The following is a 24,572-nucleotide window of genomic DNA, read 5'->3' on the forward strand; positions in this document are numbered from 1 at the left end:
TTTTGTAAAGAAGGAAGAAAGTGGCAATATGCTTAAAGAGTTTTGGATTTGACTTATCTTGTTCTAGTACCAATTACTTGGGGAGAAAAAGTAGAAAGTTTAAGTTGGCTTAAGACAAAGCAATCAATGTGAAAACCAAGGTTCATACTCAGCTTAAAGGATAAGACAATTACAGAATTCATTACAGAATTTAAAGAAAACAAAAGACATAAGTGGGATAATTTAGTCTCATAATTAACTTTCCCAGTCATAAGATATAGTAGGTCATTGGTACACTCACAGAATATTTCAGTATTATGGTTTTTTTCTTTTCTTTTTCTGGTCAAAATCTTAAACTACCTTTTTGGTTTTAATTGTAAAATAAGAAAAATATGTGACAAAATTTTAATTTATCTTAATACAGAACTTAAATTACATAGTTTTCTCTGTATTTCCAAATTTGTTTTATGATTCATGGCCCTAATTCTTCACAGTTTAAATTTTACAATGTGACATTATCATCTATCACTACTACCTCTTATCAAAAATCTTTACTAAATGGTCTTCTGTCACTTGTGATTAGATTATGACAAACTGCTTCCTATGGCCAAAAGCAAAAAACAAATACTCTAATTCCTCAATCAGGAAATGGAAAAAGAATCACTTTATTAAGAGGGGTGCAGGGAGGTCTAAATATATTTCTCAAAATATAAACATGCTACTAAAATACACCTCATCTGTTTCTAATACAGAAGTATTAAACGTTAGCTATTCTATAAATATACTTTTCCCTTTTTTTCTTTCAGATAAATTAAGTTTAAGAAGTCATACTATACCAATTTGCCTAATAAGCATGATTACTATGAGTAGTACTGTTGGAATAAACTGTTTCAAAAAAAATAAGCTCAAATGTTATGTACCAGTTTTTCTATACTTATTGCAATTGTTAACTTATTGGATACTCCACCAAAATGGTTCAAAGCATTTAAAGAATATACTATGTTCTATACATTGGTCAGACTAAGAAATTAAATAAGCAATGGAAATACAAATACCCAAGACTAAAATAAAATCAGCATTTCACCATGAGAACTAATTTTTTCCCTTTTCTTATTACATGAAAGCAGGACATAAATTAAATACTGAACCAGATAACAGCAAACAGAACACCATCTAAAGACAAATTTATACTTTCTACTTACATTCTCAGAGGATTAACGATTTCTGTCCTCAATAGCTCTTGAGTTTCACTATAATATTCTACATCATTCTTTTCTTTGGGTCTAAGTAACACAGTATCCAGAACAGAACTAAAAGCAAATAAGCTGCAAAATAAAATCATTATTTTCCCTCATGATACAAACAGATTATTTTTCAAGAAATGGATTCCAAAAAGAATCATAAGAGGAAAAGAAGCAAAGTCTAGAGAACAAAGAACATAAATACTCATGTTTTTCATGAACATGGGCAACCAAGACCCCTGTGAAGACTCACAAGCTTCTCTCTTCAGGGTCTGTGGATCCTTTCAGGTTAAGAATAATAAAACCAAGAAGGCAAACTACAAATTGACAGTGTTAACGGATAAAAACATGCTGAGAAAACTTCTTTGCAAAAGTTAAAAGAGGGCCTACAAATCTGAGTCACACTACAATAGACAACACAGGAGGAAATTTGGAAACTACTTTTCAAAGCAAATGCAACTCAATAAGATACTTCTGTCTCACTCCCTTTTGTCACTTTGCAAATACCTAAATTTCCTTAAAATCACCTGTGAGTGAGTAACAGCAGAAACTTCCTGGTATCAAAGAAAACAAAATCTGTCTAATACAGATTTTTATCAAGAAATCTAATGAATGTTATATCAATGCCATAAGGTTTGCTTTTGTCAAAACATCTGCAAGACAAAGTATTCTACCATCAGAATGGCCTACTACATTTATTCTTTTCCCTACTTTTAGAATTTTAACATGTCCTATTAACTTCCTGATTCTTATGACATAGCTATACAGAGGGTGCAAGTTCCACTTAATTTAACTGGCAGTATGAGGTCCTTAGGGCCTAAAGACTCTTGGCTCAATCTTCAGAATCTAATGATTCTTGCTGTGCTAAGTTGTTTCACTTTGGAATAAAACAACATATATAAGGGCAACAGGGCTTCTATTGAAAATATTTTTTTTTAAATAAAGCCATTTTGAGATTGCCTCTACCTACTAAAACAAAGACAGTACACATCAGCCAATAGCTTACTGCAAGTCATGTTACTTGATACATGTACAAAGATATCATGCCAACTTCCTCCAGCTGCCCTCAGTACACATCTGTTCCATTTGCATCACTGTCATTAGCTCTGGCTCATCAGTCACTGTATTACTTTTTATATTAATGTTCTGGATATAGGAACAGGTGACAACATCCCATAGATTCCAAGAAGTATATTAGGGAAAGCAAATCTCCCTTTCTTTCCTGACCCCCAGTCACTAGTGTCTCAACTCAGGTAGTTGGTAGTCACACACACACACACACACACATCTACACACACCTATACATTCTTGTCCCTTCCCCCATTGCATTCTCTTTACCTACTGCTTTCGTTTTAAACTTACCAGAATAAGGTCGAGTCTAAGTAACAAGAATTGTAATGACCCTGGATACCTTTCTTCTTTCCAATCATTATCTCCAAACCTTCTTTTTCCATTTTTGGTGGAGTATTTTCTTCTACCACTTCACTTAAGTATCCTCCAAAGGCTGAAAAGATAAAAAAATGAAAAAAAAGTCTTTTTAACCATTAAAAGAAACCTTTCAAATTGTGTCTTCATTTTAAAATATCTTTTGGTATTTTAATAAAAAAATTGTTTTTCAACCTTCACTTTATCAATCCAACTTGGCGTGCAAAAAAACACTATTATTCATTTTCAACCTCACTTCCTCCACGATTTGAAAAACACTTTAGAGTATTAAGTAATGTGTAAAAAGCATCTGTCAAACAAAATATTTTGTTCCTAAAATATTTTATTATTTACCCACAATGTCTCATTTTCAAGTCCAAAAATAAAACAAAAAAATTCAAAGTACTCTTTCAACAGTAAGAAAAGCAGGCTTCATGCCCTTCCTATTTACACCTGCTTAGCCCTCTTTACTGTACCAGTATTATTCAGAACTGGGAAGGGATAGCATCAGGAAGCCGCCACCTCTTCCAAGTGATGAAAACAGCTCTCCTCCATCCTTAATCTAAGACTACTTAGACAAGCGCTGATTTCTTGATAAGACATGCAGACTGATACACTTAACCAATACATTATGGGGGAAGTCGATGCCAAAAAAGAGAAACACATTTCAATTTCTAGCACCTGTATTGCTGAAAAGTAAACATCTGTAATCAATAAGGAGAAAACAACATATATCCCACTACTTCCCACCTTTTACATCCAAAACACTATTCCTAGTACTTTTTTAAATGGCTCTTCTTAGGCTAACTTTCATATACAACAAGTAACAATCTTTACTGATTTGAAAGCTTGATGAGCATTGGCATGAAAATCACTTAAACACTGTCACACTGTCACCTAATGCAAAATGGTATGCAATGAAGTCATTCCAGTTTGGTAAGTAAATGAAAAGCATCCAATACCTAAAGAGTTACAGCGTTCTATCTGATTGGAAACAGGCTGCAGGGACGCAAACCTCGAGTCAGGCCTGCAGCTCTTCAGTTTAACAAACAGCGCCTTCTTCAGGGCACAGGTGAAATACCGAGTGCCCCTAAAGGTTCCATCTGTACAGCCTGCGCATTCATCTTCCTGGAAAAGAAAGGCTTCCACATGCATTACGCCGCACCTGGCGAAGACAACACACACAGAACTAAGGTGCCCGGATGTGTTCCTAGCTTACCCTTTCTCCAAATTCCCTCTCCACATATACGACAAACTGCATCAAGAAAAAGGGGTTGAGGAATCAAAGTTTCAAGTCTTCAGCTAATGATTTAAGAAGTGAATCCCTAATCCAACAGGAATTCTTCAATGAATTTCCTTTCGGAATACATGCCTAGGCCTTCCCTGGTTACCTGACTTTCTTTGTACTATTTCCACAAGTATTAAACCAAGTAATGAGCTAGGGTATAGCTCAGTGGGAAAGGACCTGCCTGGTACATGTAAGGACCTGGGTTCAATCCTCCACAATGCTAAATACATACATATGTACACACACTGAGAGAAATGAGGAGGCAAATTATTTTCACTATTCCCCTAAAGTGCTCATTAGCATGAAAACAAACAAATAAGCAAACAAACCAAGAAATATATTTTAATAAAAGCTAAATGTATTCAAATTCCCCTCTCCTCATTACACAATGCCAAACAGGTTTTCCTAATCTCCAAAAGGAAAATCTATCCCTCTACAAAAGATACCAAAAGATCTACAAAAATGGTGATTAATTTTAAAGTCAGTGATTTAGCTTTATGGGGAAGAAGGCAAAAAAAGGAAAATAAACACTGGTAACAATTTGCTTTCCTTGCTGCTTTCTGCTCAATATAAGAAGCCTAAATACATTAGCGTAAACCTCAATTCTTATTTCTTGGACACAGATCAACTAACGTTAGGAACAGGTGAGGCAGAAGCTTAAGGAGTGGCAAAAAGAACTCGGGCAACATGTCATGAAATTTTTCTCTACTAATGGCTTTTTTGACAAATTAGATGGTTGGCAAGAAACATTCTGTACAAAACCCCATTTAAAAAAGAATTATACTTTTTAGATCAAATTAAATTACCAGCTCCAGTCCAGCTAGTACTTCATTCAGTCCTGGGGGCTGACCAATCCAACGAATGACCCCATAGAAAGGAGGGTTCTCTTTAACTTCAGCCAGGGAGCCCACTTCCAGACCATGTGAGTTGCCAGAAGACATGGGCAAGGGCGGACTCTCCTGGACAGGTGCATTGTTCAGCTCTCCCATCACAGACTGAACTGACAGAGAAAGTGGACTGTGACCAATGCTTCCATTGGTATTAGGCATCTTTGTCAAGCTGAATGGTAGAGAGTGAAATCTATTCTCACTGGATAAGGAGTTCATGGAAGGAGGCTGCAGTGGTGGTGAAGAATGTCCAAAGTCTGGCGATAACTCTGTTAGTGACTTTGCAGGGTCTTCTGCAACTACAAAAAATTATTCTTAATTAGAGAAATATATTCAAGAATCACAAATATGCTTTACAACATTAAATATATTTTACATATCTGAAACTTAATATATAGATCTAGTCCAACTGCCCACATGACCCTCTGCAAGGATTCTTCCAGGCATTGCAAACTTAATATCTCCACAACAGTGGAGCTATCTTGCTTCTCTTCCCCACCTGCAAACTTTTCTACTTCAGTAAAAGGCACCCAACTGTTTGAACAAAAAAAAAAAAACTAATACTTATTGATGTCATATAGCTTATATTCTTTGTCCATAGCACAATCAAATTAGAAATCAATACAAAAAGATACCAAAAAAATTTTTAAATAATTCTAAATTTAATGAATCAAAGAAAAGGTGACAATGTTTTAAAAATAAAGGAGTAATGGAAGGAGAGAAGATGGGGAAACAAAGAACAGTTGTGGAACACAAAGTAATACATATAAAGGAAATTTATAGACAGATTATTTTAGAAAAAAAGGAAACCCAGATATTAATGAACTCAGCATACAACTTGGGATTTTGAACAATAAAAGTAGGCAAGAATAAATAAAAGAACAAAAATTAATGTAAGAGAAAACATGCAATAAAGAAGATCTGATCCAGAATAAACCCAAAGACAGGAAATAATGAAAAAGAAAGCAAACAGGATCATAGCCAAAAGCTGTTTCCTTAAAACTACTAATACAGCTGACAGGCAGGCACTGCAGACCAGTGGGGAGAGAAGTCACTACTTAAGGCTGTTGAGATAATCAGTTATCCATATGTTTAATAAGTTAAACTGGAATCCTACTCACACTCTATACAAAATCAGTACCAGGAGGCTTGAAAACAAACACGACAGCAGAACTATAAACTTCTGGAAGATAATACAGAAGACTGTTCCTTATGACTTCAAGAGAGAAAGAAATTTCTTAAGCATCACCATATGAACCATAAAGGAAAAAACACTGATGAATGGGATCACATTAAAATGAAGAACTTAATCACTAAAAGATATCATAAGTGAGTGCAAAAATTTGAGCCACAAGAAGAAAACATTTGCAGTATATATAGAAAAAGGTCTATAAACCAATAAGACAAAAAGGAAACTAGAAAAAATAGAAAAAAAACTTGAAAAGGCAATTAATGAAAAAGAATCACAAGTCACCAACAAATCACTGAAAAGATCCTTGCCTTCGGTAGGAAGTAAAGAAATTAAAGCCAAAGTCAGCAGAAGCTATCACCTCAAAAGTTCAAGGTCTTAGAACATTAGTGATTGGTAAGAGTGCTGATGAGGATGCACTACAAGACTGCATGCTTCTGCCCCAAAAATTCATATGCTGAACCTAATCCCCAATGTGAGGTATCTGGAGGCGAGGCCTTTGGGAAGTGATTAGGTCATGAAGGTGGGGCCCTCAAAATAAGATTAGTGCCCTTATAAAAAGGGCCTCAGAGAACTCCCTTGTCCTTCTGCCATGTGAGATCACAACCAAAAGATGGTTGTCACCGAACCAGGAAGTGAATCCTCACCTGACAACAACTCTGCAAATCTGATCTTGGACCTCCCAGCCTCCAGAACTGTGAGATATAAGTTTCTGTTGTTTAGGCCACTCAGTCTATGGTATGCTGTCATAGCAGTCCAAATGGCCTAAAACACTTTAAATTTGTATAACTACTTTGAGAAACAGTTTGACATTATTTAGCAAACTAAAGGTAAATATTTCCATGTCCCAATACTACTACTCCTAGTTATACACCCTAGACATGTATAAGAATGTTACTAGCACAGTTGCAAATAATAGTAAGAACCTAAAAACAACAGTCAAATGGATCATTGGTCTGAATGCCAATGGTCAAAAGGATAAATTCTGGTATATTCACACCATGGAATACTATACATCAATGAAAATGAATAATTACAATAACATACTGCAACTTGCATGAATCTCAGGAACATACTAGTGAATGAGAGAAATTATGTAACACTATATACAGTCTGGTTTCTTAAATATAAAGCTCAAAAACAAAGAACTGACAATTTATTGTTTAGATATACTACAAAACTACAATGAAAATGATAAAATATTAAAGTAAAGATGACAGTAGCTCAGGAGAGGGACTAGAACAAGGCACCCAGGGAATTTCAAAGGTAATTATAATGGTCTTTTACTTAAAGACAGTAGTGACTACTTGGGTATTCACTGTACTTTCCACAAACTGTTCTTTATGCCTTATCCAAGTTTCCTTAGTAATGAGATTTAATCTAAAATCTTTAAAAATCAGTCTTTCCCAAACACTTAACCCCCTTAAGCCCAACACCTGAATTTATAAAGTAAGTTCTGTGGGTTCTATCTGAAGTGTGTCCTTATCTCTTCTACTATGGTCTCCTTAAACCATGCCACCATCATTGATTGGCCTGCTACCAGCCTCTTCCAGTTCTCTCTGCCTCCTTTCTTGGCCCTCTTCAATCTATTCATCACACCAACAACCGGGAGTTTTTTTTTTCTTTTTTCTTTTTTTTTTTAGTTAAGTATCTTAGGTGATAGTGTGTCACTGCAGTTTACAACTTGCAGTGGCTTTCCAGTATTCACAGAAGTACTAGAATTCGTACCTAGACCTGAGAGGTGCTGGATGATCTAGCTCCTACCTGCCTGTCCAAACTCATTACATACCACTTCTCGCGCTTGCTCTGTGGCCACTCTGGTCTACTTCCTGCTTCTCAAATAGGCTTTCTCCCCTCAGAGCCTTTGCATTTTCTACTTCCTCTGCCAAATGCTCATATCAAGTTCTTTCTCTGGCAGTTTCATTTTCATATTCAGATCTCAACCCAAATATCCTTTCTAAAAGGTCCTCTGTGAACCACCCTATGGTGGTGGCTTCCCACTCACTGCTGCCACATTGTTCACTTCCTTCACTATAAATGTCACTCTCTACCATTACCTGGTCTGTTTATACACTCACCGTCTAGCATATAAACTACAAAACCAGAATGTAAGTTTCACAAGAATGGCAAATTTGTCTGTCTTCCCCATGGCCAAATCTACAGCACTTGGTAAAACCACTTGTATTACAAGAAAATATTTGTAAATATTTGTTTAAAAAAAGTATAAATGAATCAAATATTGTAGAGAAAGACTTTTTTAAATGTGTAAGTAAAATAAACTATGAAAACAATATTCTTTTTACAACTAAATTACTTCTGTTCTCTGATTTAAGGATGAATACCTACTCCATACAGAGTTCATTACTTCCTATGTTCTATGTAGGTCTTTTAGGACCAATATTATTTTAAGGAATTATTAAACATTAGATCAATTCTAACAGAATCAAGAAATTAGAAATATTCCACTATGATACAAAACTGTGTTAAAAATAAGAAAGATAAAATTATATCATAAAGAATGACACTACCTATATTATGGAAAAACCTATGATTTTACTGGTTTCTTTTTTTTTGGTACCAGGGATTAAACCCAGGGACACTTAACCACTGAGCCACATCACCAGTCCTTCTTTTTTTTTGGTACAAGGCATTGAACTCATGGGCACTCGGCCACTGAGCCACATTCCCAGACCAATTTTGCATTTTATTTAGGGATCAGACCAATTTTGTATTTTATTTAGGGACAGGGTCTCACTGAGTTGCTTAGGGCCTCGATTTTGCTGAGGCTGGCTTATGAACTCACAATCCTCATGCCTTAGCCTCCCAAGTCACTGGGATTACAGGCATGCGCCACCAAGCCCGGTCCTGCCCTTTTTTATATTTTATTTAGAGACAGAATCTCACTGAGTTGCTTAGGGCCTCACTAAATTGCTGAGGCTGGCTTTGAACTCACAATCCTTCTGTCTCAGCTTCCTGAGCCCCTGGGATTACAGGTATGCGCCACCACGCCCAGCTACTAGTTTCCTTTCCTTAGAAAGAAATCACAATGTAGAAAAGTCATTAGCAAATCTGACAGTAACCACAGGGCAAGAGCTGTCTGCACCACAGTTGCCCTAGCTGGGCCTTGGACACACCCAGAGGCCAGCAGACTGTGTGCTGCCAAAGGACCTGTGGGCACCTCAGCAGAGCTTCTGGAGAGCTGTGATTGCTAACTGTCAACACAAGTAGTCTCCCACAAGTCAGGTCCTCCTGGGGGAAGGTCATTAAATAAGCCTCCTGCTGCATCTTGACAAGGAAGAATTCCTACCTATCCTCACGGTACCCCACTCAGAGTAGGAATGACAGCGTAGAGAAGACAAAACCAAGGATCGCTCACTTTGAGTCATTTTTCCACATCAGGGTCTTTGATGTAACAGCAAAATTTTGCATTAGTGGATATGTCTTAGCCTATGACTGAGTCCATGTAATAACTAACAGTCAGTATAGCGGTCTACAATATATAAATCTGTATTTTCAATTAGCTTGCATGTAATTACTGAATCTGCTGAATGCAGTCCTGGGCTGAGCTTTAGGAACTGGCAGAGGAGACAGGAAAATAACCAAAAACTTTTGAGATCATTTTGAGGACAATGAACCTAATCTAGAAGTGGGAAAGGAAAGCAAAGGAAAGGCTTTCTGGATGAACTAAAAATCTGAGATTTAAGAGATGAATAACAGTGAGCCAGACCACAAAGTTGGAGGAACAGGAAGAACCTCCAGGAAGAAAGAGCACACAAGAGAGAGAGAGAGAGAGAGAGAGAGAGAGAGAGAGCAAGTGCTCACAACACATCCCAGGAAGGGCCCAGTGCAGCATGCCTGGGGCAGGGAAAACGATGAGGCCACACCATAAAGAGCCCAACTGCCAAACCAAGGGGTTTGGGGTTTTATCTTTAAGTGCGAGGGAAACATTCATAGAGACTGTGTGAAGAAGCGGCATGAGCAGATGCATCTTCAGCAAAATCACTCAGGTAGGAATGTGAGAAAAAAACACAGGGTCGTGTTTACCAGCGCGAGTGCTGGTGTCAATCAGACCTAAGCAATAATGGCTCCACCATTACCTGCTATGTGACACTGGGAAAATTACTTAACACTGTAACAAAACAGTACACAAAAATATCTACCTCATAAAGTGGTTGTGATGATAAACTAACGTGAATCAAGTACTTAGCACAATGCGTGGCATGCAGTAAGTGGTCAAGAATGTTAACTGCCACAACAATGATGGTGACAGAGATGCTGCTGGTGGTGGTGGTGGCTGGTGGTGACTGTTGTTCGGAATAACTTTAAAAGGAACACATCTGAGGCAGGGAAACCAGTGAGAAGACCACAATACTAATTCAGCCAAGAACAAAGGAGCTGAACTAAGTCCAGTATCTAATGGTACTGAAGAGGAGGAGATCCAGGGTACATGGTGACAACTGGGTTGACTGATATAAGAGGGAGGGGTGGAGAGGGAGGGAGGGAAGGAGGGGGAGACGGGGAGAGAGAGAGAGAGAGACAGACAGACACTTCCACACATCTCCATTGGCCTCCTGTCTCCATTTCCTCACTCTACACCCTCAGCACACTCGGATCTAGACTCTGATGAAAGTCTTCCACATAACAGAACCAAGGTCATCAGTGACTTGCAGGTGACTAAATCCAGTGGAGGTCTTGTGGTCCTCACCTTACACGTGCTCTCAGTACTCAACACTACTGTCTACTTGCTCCTCGCCTCTTTAGCCTCTTGGTCTTTCCCACATCTCTCTGGTCACCTTTTCTATGTCTCCTTTGATGACTCATTTTCCTCCCATTTAGCTCCTCCAGGTTAAGTTGCAACCCACACTCTCCCTCCTCACTCTGCAGAGGCAATATATTCAAAGGACTTCAAAGGACTCCTATGTGAGGACAGACTACAAATTTATTTCCCTAGTTCTTGCTTCTCGTCTAAGCTCCAGACCTATATTTCCAACTGCCTACTTGATGGCTCACCTCCAGGAAGTTTAAAAGGTCCCTCCAACACAACACATTCAAAATTCAATTTATCACCTCCCTGTACCCCTAAGTATGCAAGCCAGAACACTAGGAGTCACCAGGACATGTCTTTCTTCCTCAACTCTTACTTTCACTCCAGTTGTAAGTCCAAGCAGTTCAACTCCTGAACATCTCCTATCTCCACCTACTTCTCCCCATCCCTTTCCAACTCTAGTCCCAGATACTACAATCAAATTTCTGAGACCTATCTCCACTTCAATTTACTACCTTCCCTGTGGCCTGAATGATCTTTCCAAAAGGTAAACCTGGGCATGCCACCCCTTGCTGGAAAGCTTTTAGTGGCTCTCCATTTCCTGCCAGTGGGTACCCAGGCTCCACATCCTGGCCCTGGGGGCAGTTCCATTCTCATTTCATACAGTGCTATGCCTCTCTCTGTGTAGCGACTCTGGCTCTTTTGACTAAAAAGAGCAAAGCCTAGCTCCACTTTCCCAAGGCCTTTATGTGTACCATGCCCTCTGCCTAAAAGGCTCTCCTATCCTCCTTCACCATGTTCCACACAGTTCCTCTGGTAAATCTAAGCACATGCCGCTTCCTCAAAGAAACACGAGCCCCTGGGCAAATGCCCGCTCGTCCCCTTCCTCCAACAGCTCGTCTCCACTGCGCTCAGTGCCACTGCAATCCCACGCTGTTTCTGTGTCTGATTAATTTCTATCTTGACAATTTGTAAACTCAGAACAGGACAGGAGCATAGCTGCGCTCTTCCTCACCACTGTAACCCTATGCCTGGCACAGAGTAAACCTCGACAAGTATTTGCTGAACAGATGAACAAGAAAATGAATAAATTGAAAATTATGTCTCTGAACCAAGCGAAGACATTTTTTAAAAGGGATGCTATAAATTCCATTATGTCCCATCATCCTATATAACAGGACACCCATAAAAACTTACAAAAAGATAAAATTGCTCAATTTAAGTCACAGGTATCCTATATGTAAGATGATGGGATATAATAGGTTAAAGAGGTCAAGAAAGACCCAGGCAGAAAAGTCTTTAAAAATGATTCAAAATTGATTCTACAGATCTACCCTAAGCAGATAAGTTGTTTTTTTTTTTTAAAAAAGAACAAGTTGTTAATACATTTTAAATGTTTTATTAATAGTAGTACAGTTCAAATTTTGTATAATATTCAAGTTCAGCAATATTGTCTATGGATTCTATTTTCAAAAACTGCAAATACTGATGAAAAAGCCATTTTCTCTGATGAGTAAAAGGAGAGGATCACTGTAAAGAACACCAGAATTATAGATTACCTTCATCAATGTACCATGTATTTTTTGATTTGGATTGTGGTTGTGAGTCAACTGAAGACCCATTTAAGGTATAAAATAATTCAGATCTGTTTCTGATTCCAGGGTCTGAGGTAGATCCTATGGAATAAGAAAAGTTTCTTTTAAAACTATAGTCAATATGGTAAAAAGCATATTTTATTTTTAATAAGAGTAAATTAATATGCATATCATGTCAACAACTTTAAATACAACCAATAATTGTACAGATACACAATATATTTTATTGTCTTCCATTCATAAAAACTTGGCAGCCATTTTTGCAACATTAAAGGTTCTTTACCTGTAGAGTCAATATAGGATGGGAATAGGAGTAAAAGTGTAGGCTTTTTTTGTAGTTGAAGATGGACAGAGTGCCTTTATTTTATTTCTTTATTTTTATGCAGTGCCAAGGATCAAACCCAGTGCCTCACAAATGGTAGGCAAGTGGTCTGCCACTGAGCTAAGCTCCAGCCCCAAGAGTGCTTATTTTTTATATACAAAGTACTCTAAGAAATCATTCCATGTACTGTTGTTTATTTCTAAATATCAAAAATCACCATTCCCCAATTTCGTCTGATCAATCTATCAGTTTACAAGTTTAACCTACTACAACCATGTAACATATAATAACATTTGGCCAATGACAAACCAAAAATACAATAGTATTATACCACACAGCCTAGGTGTGTGGTAAGTCACACTGTCTGGGTCTGTGTAAGTAAGTATACTCCATGATGCTTGCAAAGACAAAATCACAGAACACATTTCATTTCTCAAATGTCAGTAATTTTTAAATAGTTCCTTTCAAAACAGGTAATTTTCAAATGCTGTATATAAATCAATGCATAAAATTAAGTTTATAAAGATTTAAGGTTTACACTGGGGATGTAACCCCCTGGGTTCAATTCCTGGCACCACAAAAAAATTAAAAGCCATAAAAATAAAATATTTAAAGTTTAAACATTTTGGAATTGCTGGTCATAAAATTTGTTGCTTGATTTCCCCATGCCTGAATAAACAAGGCACTATTAAATCTTTCATATTAGATTTATCAAATATTATTAACAAAAAGCTAATAGAGCCGTGTCACAGACATTTCCAAATGCTGCCTGCTTTGGTACTGATTAAGAGAACAGGCCATCATGGAGAGCAGTGTAGTCTCCAAAACCCATATTGAAGTTGGTTTTAATTTTTCAACCTAAAGCCAATAACTCTAGACTTTACACCATTCACTCAGACCAGCTATCACCCAATTAACACCTGTGTCTTAAATCTGGTGCCAGACACAATGCCATACACATACAACTCAGGAGGTTAACGCAGGAGAATCACTTGGATCCAGGAAGGTGAGGTCAGCCAGAGCAATATAGTAAGATCCCCACCTCAAAAAAATTTTTAGTGTGAATAAGAAAAGTAGTAGTTATTTTTTATATGTGAGAATAGTAAATCTGAGTTATCCTTTATAGATATATAAGCTAATATAAAAATACCTATATAACGTGTCATTAACCCTAAATCTCAGGACTTAATGTCACATAAAATATTTCCTTAATTGAAGTTTTAAACAAACCAAAATAGTTTTGCTCAACTAGATAACTCAGGAAAAAATATTCTTCTAATCCACATCTACGTTAAAAAAAATTCTTACAGATTGTTAAATGGGCTGTTGGGCTCGTTTAAAAACTACCCTATAAATCTATGAAGTATGTGGAAGTGAACAGAAAAAGAATTGTGAACTACACATGTGTTGTAAGGAATTTTCTGGAAAAGAGACAATATTTTTTCCTTAGCAGTTTGGAATTTAATTTGTGCCACATCTATTTAGCCAAATCCACATAATTAACTTCTAGTACACTATCCTACATAACACTAGCCATAGGTGATTATTTTATATAGTTGCAATTATAAATACCCAAGGTTACAAGCAGGGAATCCCAAAAGCGAGTTGATTATAGGCCAGCTAAAGACATAAATTCTCATAGGAAACTTCTTACCAGGAAAAAAAGGTGGGGAATTCTTGGCTTAGGCAACACCATCTATATGAAATTTTAGCTTAACTCCTTAAAATGCCTGAAAGAAGTAAGTCTAAAAATATGTTAAGCCATGACAGTTTATAACCTTTCTTGATGCCTAGGCAAAGAAGATAACACCTCAGTCACCAAGAATTACCTCCTATTAATCCATACCTGTAGCCTTTGGTTTATTATGACTGGATGAACCTTTGTCCCCAACACCTCTTGACATAAAGGAAAGTTTGGGAGGCCTCCTTTCTTGTGTCACGCTATCTAAAAACAGTAAACATGTTTTTTTTTAAAATATAAGTAAATTCCTTTAGAAGAAAAACAATCAAAAAGAAAAAAACAATGACAATAACAAAAACAAAAAACTGCTTTCCAACAAAAAGCACAATTTTTACAGTTTTACAAATTCTCTTTAAGGACCTTCAAAGGAAAGAGGTAACACCTCCAGGAGGGGAAAGAAATCAACACTGTTCTTCAAAGTGCAATATCAACAAGAAAATACACTCCCAAAATACAATTCAGCTAAATACGTTAACTTTTGAAAACGTAATCATGTGTAGTCAACTTGATTTTATATTTTAAAACGCTACAAAGAAAACATTACTCATAATTTTTGCAGCATTTCCCAAGTCAGTATGCCCAGCATACCATAAAGCGTTCCACACCCAAATATTTCTAGATGCTCAGATAAAAAAAGATATTTTTTGCTGCATAAAACCCAAATCTTTGATATGCTCAAGTATACTGTGACTCTCTCAAGGATGGATATAGTAAACTTATTTGATAATACTTTCTGTGCCATTCTAACCTAGCATCTCATATTAACATGTATTATGGAACGCAGTCTGAACAAAGCCTGGGGAGGAACATGTAACATAGGTAGGAAGGCAATGGTTATGTATCAGCTTTTAAAAACATGTGTATGTTAAGAATAGCACATGTGTACACAAACTCTTACACATATAAACAAAAACACAGAGACTTATACAGATTAATAATGCAGAAAGTCAGAGACGTGCAACAGAAATATTTTTAAAGAAAACACTCTGAACTTCTCTTTGAAACTTTCTCTTGGCAAACTTGTTTTTGATACAAAGACAATTCTGAACCTTAAAGCTCAGTAACACTCATAAGACATTTATAAATACTGATCAAATAAATGTAGGAGAGTCAATGTGGAAAGTTTTTCCTTTGAAAAGTTCAACCACATATCTGTAAATCCCAACATGACACTTAAGAGTCATACCTGATAAAGCTGTATATCAGCAAAAACGATATCACCCACAGTAGATTTTTGAGGATAGAAAGAAAAAAATAGGAAACATTTTATATTTTAAATACAAGGAAAAGATCACTTTTTTTAAAAAAAGGAATCATATTGAATTAATTATATGTAAATGGTGCTTGGTAACTGTTTTCCATAGTTGGAGAAGGAGGGTAATATTATTATGCTACATATCTTAAATGTCTCAGAAAATGATGAAATGGAATACTCCAATATTATTATGGAATATGCCAATATTATCTTAATTCAAAAATTACACTGATTAACCATGATTTTAACAAGTAACATAGCAAAAGAAATGTTATCTGCTAATACTTTCATGATGTTATCATTCGGTCTATCAATATCACCAATGACAGCTACTATGGAAGGAAAATCTCTGTCACTGGGAAATATTCCCAAATTATAGCAGATAAATTGACTAAAGAAAGTTAATTACCACTACTAACTGTAATTGACTGCATATAACTCCATATGAAAATAAGACATTCACAAGTATACCATAATATATGGCCATTACACAGTCAGTAGCCACTGTAACAAATTTAGTTGATGGTCTTCACTTTGTTAAACTGTTAATGCATCCTAGCAGCATAGGGTCACATGGATGAGCCAGTGGTAATAGTTCTTCTGGTAATGCTTTGAAGATTGGGACTGGGAACTAGAAGCACTGGAGTTGGAGACTGTGGTTACCTTCTGCTAAAGACTTTATCAAAAATGGGGCCAAATATCAACTTTGAGGAACAGGGCAATCTAACAGGAGTCTATGCAGATAAAAGGTCACATACCACATCTAATTTATCCTCCAACAATTATATACCAAATAACTGTCATTAATTTGTCATAACTATGTTAATTAAACTACTTAAATAATAATAAAAGCCTTCTAACATAAATTTTAGATTATCAACTTAGGAAAAAGTAAATAAAGGCTAATAAACAAGGTAAGGAATATATTCAGCAGATGATTTTGTAAGATTAAAATGGTTGTAATTAAAGATATTGATAGAGATAGCAAGATATGTACACTAAGCAGCATGTACAAAAATGTACACAGCAACTCTATTCATAATAACCAAAAGCTGGAAACAATTTATTCTACAGAAGAATAGATAAACAAATTGTGATCTACTCATATGATGGAATACTATATAACAATAAAAAGCAATAAACTACTGATATATAGAACAACACGGACACTGCATTGAGCAAAACAAAGCAAACCTAAGTATGCATAATATAGAAACAGCGAGGATTACATTCAAAATAAGAAAATCAATGAATGATAAAATCAATCCATTACTCTTGTTGATTTAATCAGAAAAAAAATTAAAATCCCTTGGATAATCTTGGGTTGAAAATTGTAACAGTAAACTAGTGAACAAGTTTTGCTCAAACCTAAAGAAATGTTTGTGAATTTGAATGACGTGTTAAGTTCCAGGAAATTGCTTAATTGATCAACCACAGAGTATAATTTAGACCCAAATGAGAACTGAACATCCACAGAAAAATTGTGTGAGGAAAACATGTTTACTTGAGTAGAGTGAGAGATTATAAAACCTGAGAGCAAACAAACTATACATAGCAATTATCCAAACTTGGATTACAGATTACAATAAGTACTTTCCTTATATTTTGGACAACTGTATATAAAAATTGTATCTTTGTGTGACCTTACAGATAACTTCAGAGTTGTACACTGAGATCTAATGCTTCAAAATATCATTTGGGGCTCTGTCTCACATGACCAGAAATCCTACCTATCATTCAAGGTGATTCAGTCTCCTTGGAAAATCATTCATCATCATCTATCAAAATGTAAAATGCACGTGCCCTTTGACCCAGCAATTTTAAAACTCCTAGGAAGTTACCATTCAGCTTACTACATAGGCATGTATGCAAACTGATTCATATGATGAAGTTGTTTACAGATGCCCCATTTATAATAGCAAAAGACTGAAAAAAGGTCTAAATTAGCTCTAAAAAGTTTATAGTATACCCTTAAAATGAAACACAATGCAATAATTTTAAAAAAGGTTAATTATGTACTTTACTCATGTGAAATGATATCTAATATCTAATGTTAAAAATGAAGATGCAACTTGCACTTCTGGAAATATAGAGTGGACATACTTTTCCCTATTCCTTCGGCTAAGTACAACTAAAAACTCTGTACATGATATATAAAACAAATATTAAAAGGTGGAAAGAAGAGGATAGACCATCGAGGGACCTTAGGACCCAAGCCAAGCAAGAGCATGGTGGAGATTCCCCTGGGTGGTGTTCTTGCCTCATCTGTATCCCAGCTACACAAGCCAACAACCTGGAAATGTCAAGGGTACAGACAAAAGAAAGTCCAACTAAAGCCAGATCTCTCTAACCAAAGTAAGTCAATTCTCCCCAAAGTCACATGTAAGTTTAATGTAATTCCTAATCAAAATCTCAAAATTTTGTGTAGATTACACAAGATTATTCTAAAATATATACATGGGGAAGGAAAAGACATGGACTAACTCAAATAGTTTTACAAAAGAAGGATATAAAGAAGAATCCATTAACCTGTTGTAAAGCTTACTATTTAGCTACAGTACTTGAGACTGTGTGGTACTGGCAGTGAAACAACACACAGATCAATGGGACAGAATAGAGAGCCAAGAAATAGACCCATATAAATCCAATATTGAATTTTGACAAAGGTACAAAAGCAATCTAATGGAAGAAACAGTATTAACAAATGGTGTTAAAACAATTAAATAGTCTTAGGTTTAAAAATAAAAGAACTTCTTAAGTCTCACATCCTACCAAAAAATTTAACTCAAAATGACTCATGCACTTAAACATAACATGTAAAACTATACAACTTAAAAAAACAATAAGAGAAAAGAGTACACAAAGAAATCCCATACATTAATGGTAAAAGAGTAAAATGGTACAAGCACTTTGGAAAACATCTGGCAGTTCCATAAATGACAAACACAGAATTACCATATGATCCAGCAATTCTACTCCTAGGTACATACCCAGGAAAACTGAAAAAATATGTCCACAGAAAATCCTGTACATGAATTTTCACAGCAGAATTTTTTGTGATAATAGAAACAATCCAAATGTCCATCAGCTGATGAAGGTTATGCAAAATATGGTGTATCTATTCAATAGAATGTTATTCAGTCACAAAAAGGACTTGGGTACTGATGTATGCTACAACATGAATGGACCCTGAAAAGATTATGCTTAAATAAGTCAGTCACAAAAGCCCACAATTTAAAAATTCCATTCATATGAAATGTCCAGAATAGACAAATCCACAGAGATAGAAAGTAGATTCATGGTTGCCAGGGGCTGCAGAGGGTAGGCAAATGGGAAGTAGGTACAAGGTTTTCATTTGAAATTTTGAAAAATTCCTGGAACTAGACAGAATTGGTAGTTGCACAACATTGTAAATGTACTTAATATCACTGAATTGTATGAATTGCATGTTCTGATGGAGTAAATATAATGGTATGTGAATTATCTTTAATTTTTAAAAATTAAGAAAAAATCTTCTAAGTCTAGAGCTAGGCAAAAGTTATTGGACTTGACACAAAAATCATGATCCATAAAAGGAAAACTTTATAAATTTGACTTCAGAAAAACCAAAATTTTCTACTCTGAAAAACATATTAAGACAAGCAATGGACAAAAAAATCTGTAAATTATATATCCCATAAAGGATCAGTATCTAGACTATATAAAGAATTCTCAAAACTCTACAATGAAAGAACGAACAATCCAATTTGTCTGGCAAAACCGATGAAGAGACATTTTACTGAAGAAAATATATAGATGGCAATAAGTGCAAAAAACATGCTATCAGGGAAACTCAATACCACACTGAGCTATCACCACACATCTCTCAGCATAGCTAAAATTTAAAATAGTGACAATCCCAAATACTGGTGAGGCTGTAGAAAGATGATCACTCATGTCATGCTGGTGGTCATGCAAAATAGTACAGTCACTCTGGAAAACAGTAATAGTTTCTTAAAGAACTAACTATGGACCCAGCAGCTTGGGAGGCTGAGGCATGTCAAGTTCAAAGTCAGCCTCAGCAAAAGCGAGGTGCTAAGCAACTCAGTGAGACCCTGTCTCTGAATAAAATACAAAACAGAGCTGGGGATGAGGCTCAGTGGGCCAAGTACCCCTGAGTTCAATCCTCAGTACCCTTACCCCAAAAAACTAACTATAGAAATATCTTATGACCTGTAAATGTACGACTGACATTTATTTATGCCAGAAAAATGAAGATTTGTGTTCACTAAAAATTCTACACACAGATGTTTATAAAATCATTGTTCATAATGTCCAAAAACTACATGTTTTTTTCAATGGATAAATCATTAAACAGTGGTACAACCATAACATGGACTATTACTTAGTAATAAGAAGAAAGAAATCACTAATACACACAACATGGACTAATCTCCAGAGAATCATGCTGAGTGAATAAAGTCAATCCCCAAAGGTTACATCCTATACAATTCCACTGAATAATATTCTTGAAATGACAAACTTGGAAAAAGAGAAGAGATTAGTGGTTGTCAGAGCTTAAGGAGGGGTGAGAGGACAAGGGAAGTGGCGTAGTACTAAAAGAGCAACATAAAGGATCCCTGTGATGATGAGAATGCCCTTCATCTTGACTTCACTGTGTTCATACCCTTGTTGTGATACTGTACTAAGGTTTTACAAGACAGTATCACTGGAACAAACCAGGTAAATGTGCCCTCTCTGCAGGTGAATCTAACAATCTCAGGTATCTGCAAATCATATATCTGATAAAGGACTTGTATTAGAAATTTATAAATAATTCCCAAAACTCAATAATAAAAAATCATCAAAACATTTGTACAGATATTATACCAAGAAAGATTTACAGAGGACACGTAGCATATGAAAATCTTTGACATTATTGGTCACTAGTGAAATGCAAATTGAAACCATAATTAGATTGCCACTATAAACCTATTACAATAGCTAAAATTAAAAGACAGACTATAATAAGTGCTGAAAAGGATGTGGAAGAAATGGAACTCTAGTACACTGCTGCTGAGAATATAAAATAGAGTAAACACTTTGGAAAGACATCATGGCAGATTTGCAGACTTTTCTGTTTGTAGGCCAAACAATCCCCTACAATAGCTTCAGCCATTTCACAGCTAGATATGTACACGAAACAGCGAAAGCATATATTCACAAAAAATCTGTATGCTAATTTTCATAGCAGCATTACTCATAATGGCCAAAAATCGGAAAAAAACCCAAATGTCCATGAAGTCAATGGATTAAAAAAAAACTGGAATACTCATCAGCAATAAAAAGGACAACAGGTATGAATCAAAAACTAAGTACATCTGAGTCATATCACTTATACAAAATTCTAGAAAACATTAACAAATGAATAGTGAGAAAAAGATCAATGGTTGTCAGTGGGGGCAAGGCTGTAGCAGGGTAAAGGATGTGTCCCCCTGTCTTGACTGTGGTGATGATCTCAGGGCGTATTCATATGCCAAAAATGTATCAAATTATGCAGTTTTAAATATGTGCAGTTTGTTGTATGTCAATTATATCTCAGCAGGTAAGGTTGGTAAAAAAATTAGAAAAGAAGGCTCAAAAGTACAAAGACATGCAAATGTTGAATGACGCAGAAATTGATCAAGAAGGATACCAAAGGAAATGAGGTAGCAGGAATCAATATGAGGAGGGAAAATTCTCATGAGACAGCTTTCAAAAATTCTTTGTAAGTGGATACACTGTATAGTATAAAATAAAAAATAAATAGCATTATACTCTAATCCCCCACAACTAGAACAGAAGACTCAGACTGAGCTCAAAAGGCAGAAATGTATAATTCAGGGTGGCATCAAATGACATGCTTTATCACAACCCTCAGAACCTGAACATAATGTCAAATTAGATGTGTTATTGTGTTTAACCATCTGAAACAGCAATGAAGAGAGAAACATTTGTACAGCAGGTTTAAGATGGCTGCATCTTTTAGTCAAAGGTATCTAGAACCAACAGTAGCAAGCAACTGCCTGGGAAGAATTCCTTCCTAATCTCACCAGCTGTTCAATCACTCCAAAAAGAATCTTTCTTAGATGCTGGAAATATTAATTTTGTCCCACAAATGAAGGTAATTGGGCAAGAAAAAAGAAATTAAGGAACTAAAGGGAGACACTGTGACTCTTTTTTCCCCCTCAAGAAAAGAGTGTTAATGACGACATGAAATAGAGACGAAGACTCATTCAGATAAACTAAATTAATTTTCACTTAAACAACTTTAGTTTTTAAAAAGTCTATTTGCAAGCTTTATGTTGTTTGCAAATAAGTGTGATTTATGTATTATGTTAAAAAAGCTGGTATCATTCTTAATTATCTCCTATTCAATGTTTATGAATATCATGTGTTAAAAGAAAGGGAAAACACATCTTTTCCTCTAGTCACTGCTCTGAGCCAGCAATAATGCCAGTGACAACCACGGATCTACAGTCTGCCTGACAAGTGATTCCCAAGAGAGCTGTCTAATTTTTAAAACTTTAATTCTACACTAATATTTAGATAAAATAACATTGTAAATGTTTTAAGATAAATACTAGTGAAAAGAATTTCTTGCCAGGTTATATTCAATTCTTTCACAGAAAAAATAGAAATGGTAGTTTTTTCTTTTCAAATGATAGACCCCAAGATAATTTAGATTTCAAACTAAATTAAGAATGGAAAAACATACATAGAAATAAAGATGTAGAGTAAGAAGAAAAGCACTGCAAATCTTTATTCTATATTACTCAGCATTAAAGAAATGAAATTATGGCATTTGCTGGTAAATAGATGGAACTGGAGAATATTAGGCTAAGCAGAAAAAGTCAGTCCCAAAGAACCAAAGACTGAATGCTTTCTCTGATGTGCAGAGGCTGATTCACAGTAAGTGGGGGGAGCGGGATAAAGGTATTCTGGACTAGACAGAGGGAAGTGAAGAGAGGGGAGGGGGCATGCGGGTAGGAATGATAACAGAATGAGTCAGACATTATCACCCTATGTGCATATATCATTACATGACCTGTGTAACTCTACATCATGTATAACCAGATGAATGAGAAGTTGTACTCCATTTATGTATGATGTGTCAAAAATGCATTCTATACTATTATGTATAACTAATTAGAACAAATTTAAAAAATTTAAAAATATTCTATAGCAGACTAAGAAAAACAATCATACATAAACCAATTTCATAGTTAGGGTATCTTTTCCTTTCTTTAATGATAACATTAAATATTTCCTCAGTATCCCCAATTACTCAATGTTATCAATTATATGTTATAAAATATAAAATTCAAAGAAATGAAATTAAAATAGGTAAAAAGAATAGCTGCACTCAATATAAAATGCCACAAGGTTTTGAGCTTTCAAAAGTACCCTTTGGACATTACCCACCACCATTGCCACACATACTACAAAGAATTAGAAAGGAAACCCCTGAACATATTTGATTTGGTTAGGAAAGTGAAATTTAATTATAGGATTCTAGAAAAACAGTATTAGCTGGAATTGGTTGCCCTGAAAGAATACACAAAAAAAAAAAAAAGAAAAAAAATTTTGCAAGGCATTCCCCTTAGCCATCAAGCAAGTTAGCATTATAAAATTAATATAGTTCTCAGAAAATTTTTAGGACAGGGTGTCTCAATACAACTCTACTAACATTTTGGACCAGATCACTATCTGTTGTGTGGGCTGCGTTGGGTACTTAGGATATTTAGCAGCACCTCTACTCAATAGATACCAGTGCTATCATCCCATAATTTGACAATCAAAAATGATTCGAGGTATTGCCAGCTGTCACCTGCAGGAAAAATCATCCCAATAAGAAGTTCTGACTTACACTTAAAAGAACCTTTTCCTTCCCAAAGGTTTTGTACTAATGTGAAAGCAATAAAGAAAACATAAAAAAAAAAAACTTAAAAATCAATGTGCAGTGAAAAAATATAATATTTCAAATAATAAAAACCGTTAGGATAAAATCTGATCATGTCAACATTCCTCCCCAAAGAAATCCTTCCTTTTTCTTGAATCAATGTCTCCATATTCTAAAATGTATAGTGCTTAGAAATAGCTTCTATGATAGAATAAGTTCCTATTAGACCATTTTCCCTATAGGTAATAGATATAAATATTGACAAAATATAAAAACAACTATTTACAGGCACTATTGAGTGAAAAGACAGGAGGCAGATTATGAGGGGACTAAAAATTTAGAAGAAAGGAACAGCACAGATATAATCCAAAACTGTTCAACACAGAAAAGAGAGGGAAACTGTATCCTATTTTCAAAAGAAAAAAAATCACAATGACTTCCAATCCACAGATGATTCAAGTGTTGGAATTAGCAGACCAAAGACCTATAAAGAAGCATCTATAACTAAACTCAAGGATGTAAAGAAAAGTGTACTCACAATAAAGGAGAAAAAAGAAAATCTCTGATCAAAGAAATAAAAATTACTTAGCAAAATAAAACCAAATAGAAAATGTTAAAAGCACTTTGAAAAACTTAAAAATGCAGTACATAAAAAAAATAATTCACTGAATGATGCTATAGGGTTTAGAAGAGGTTTGAGTGTTTCCCCCAAGAGTTCATGAGATGGAAGTGTGGTCCCCAGTATGGCAGTGAAAGGTGGTAGAATCTTTCAGAGAGATAATGCCTAGTGGAAAGGAATTAGGCCATAACCCTTGAAAGGGATTAATAATAGTTTCATGAAGTTAAGTTCTCACCAGAACAAACTGAAGAACAAGTCCCTCCTTATTCTCTGACTTCCTGTCTCATTCTGTGATCTCTCACTTTCCCCTTCCCAGCACTCAAAACATACCATCTGCCATGAGGC

General features: G+C 35.6%; 1 protein-coding gene across 15 annotated transcripts in view; it reads right to left on the reverse strand.

The window, feature by feature from the left end:
- Cyld (CYLD lysine 63 deubiquitinase) overlaps positions 1-24,572 on the reverse strand; it is a 142,844-nt gene that overhangs the window by 100,287 nt on the left and 17,985 nt on the right. For 11 of the 15 annotated variants that reach the window (XR_007105356.1, XR_007105358.1, XR_007105357.1 and 8 more), the window contains 7 exons: positions 15,619-15,627; positions 14,538-14,636; positions 12,334-12,450; positions 4,740-5,119; positions 3,608-3,773; positions 2,583-2,724; positions 1,182-1,304 (listed from right to left, as the gene is read on the reverse strand). Coding sequence is in view for 11 of the 15 variants with exons in the window: in XM_047527742.1 (XP_047383698.1) it covers positions 1,182-1,304; positions 2,583-2,724; positions 3,608-3,773; positions 4,740-5,119; positions 12,334-12,450; positions 14,538-14,636; positions 15,619-15,627 (1,036 nt within the window). In the remaining 4 variants the exon portion in view is untranslated. The remainder of the gene's footprint in view (positions 1-1,181; positions 1,305-2,582; positions 2,725-3,607; positions 3,774-4,739; positions 5,120-12,333; positions 12,451-14,537; positions 14,637-15,618; positions 15,628-24,572) is intronic. The other 4 variants (XM_047527746.1, XM_047527747.1, XM_047527749.1 and 1 more) reach the window with 4 other exon arrangements.

Source organism: Sciurus carolinensis, chromosome 16 (genome assembly GCF_902686445.1).
Source record: "Sciurus carolinensis chromosome 16, mSciCar1.2, whole genome shotgun sequence".
In the NCBI taxonomy this organism is placed as follows: domain Eukaryota; kingdom Metazoa; phylum Chordata; class Mammalia; order Rodentia; family Sciuridae; genus Sciurus; species Sciurus carolinensis.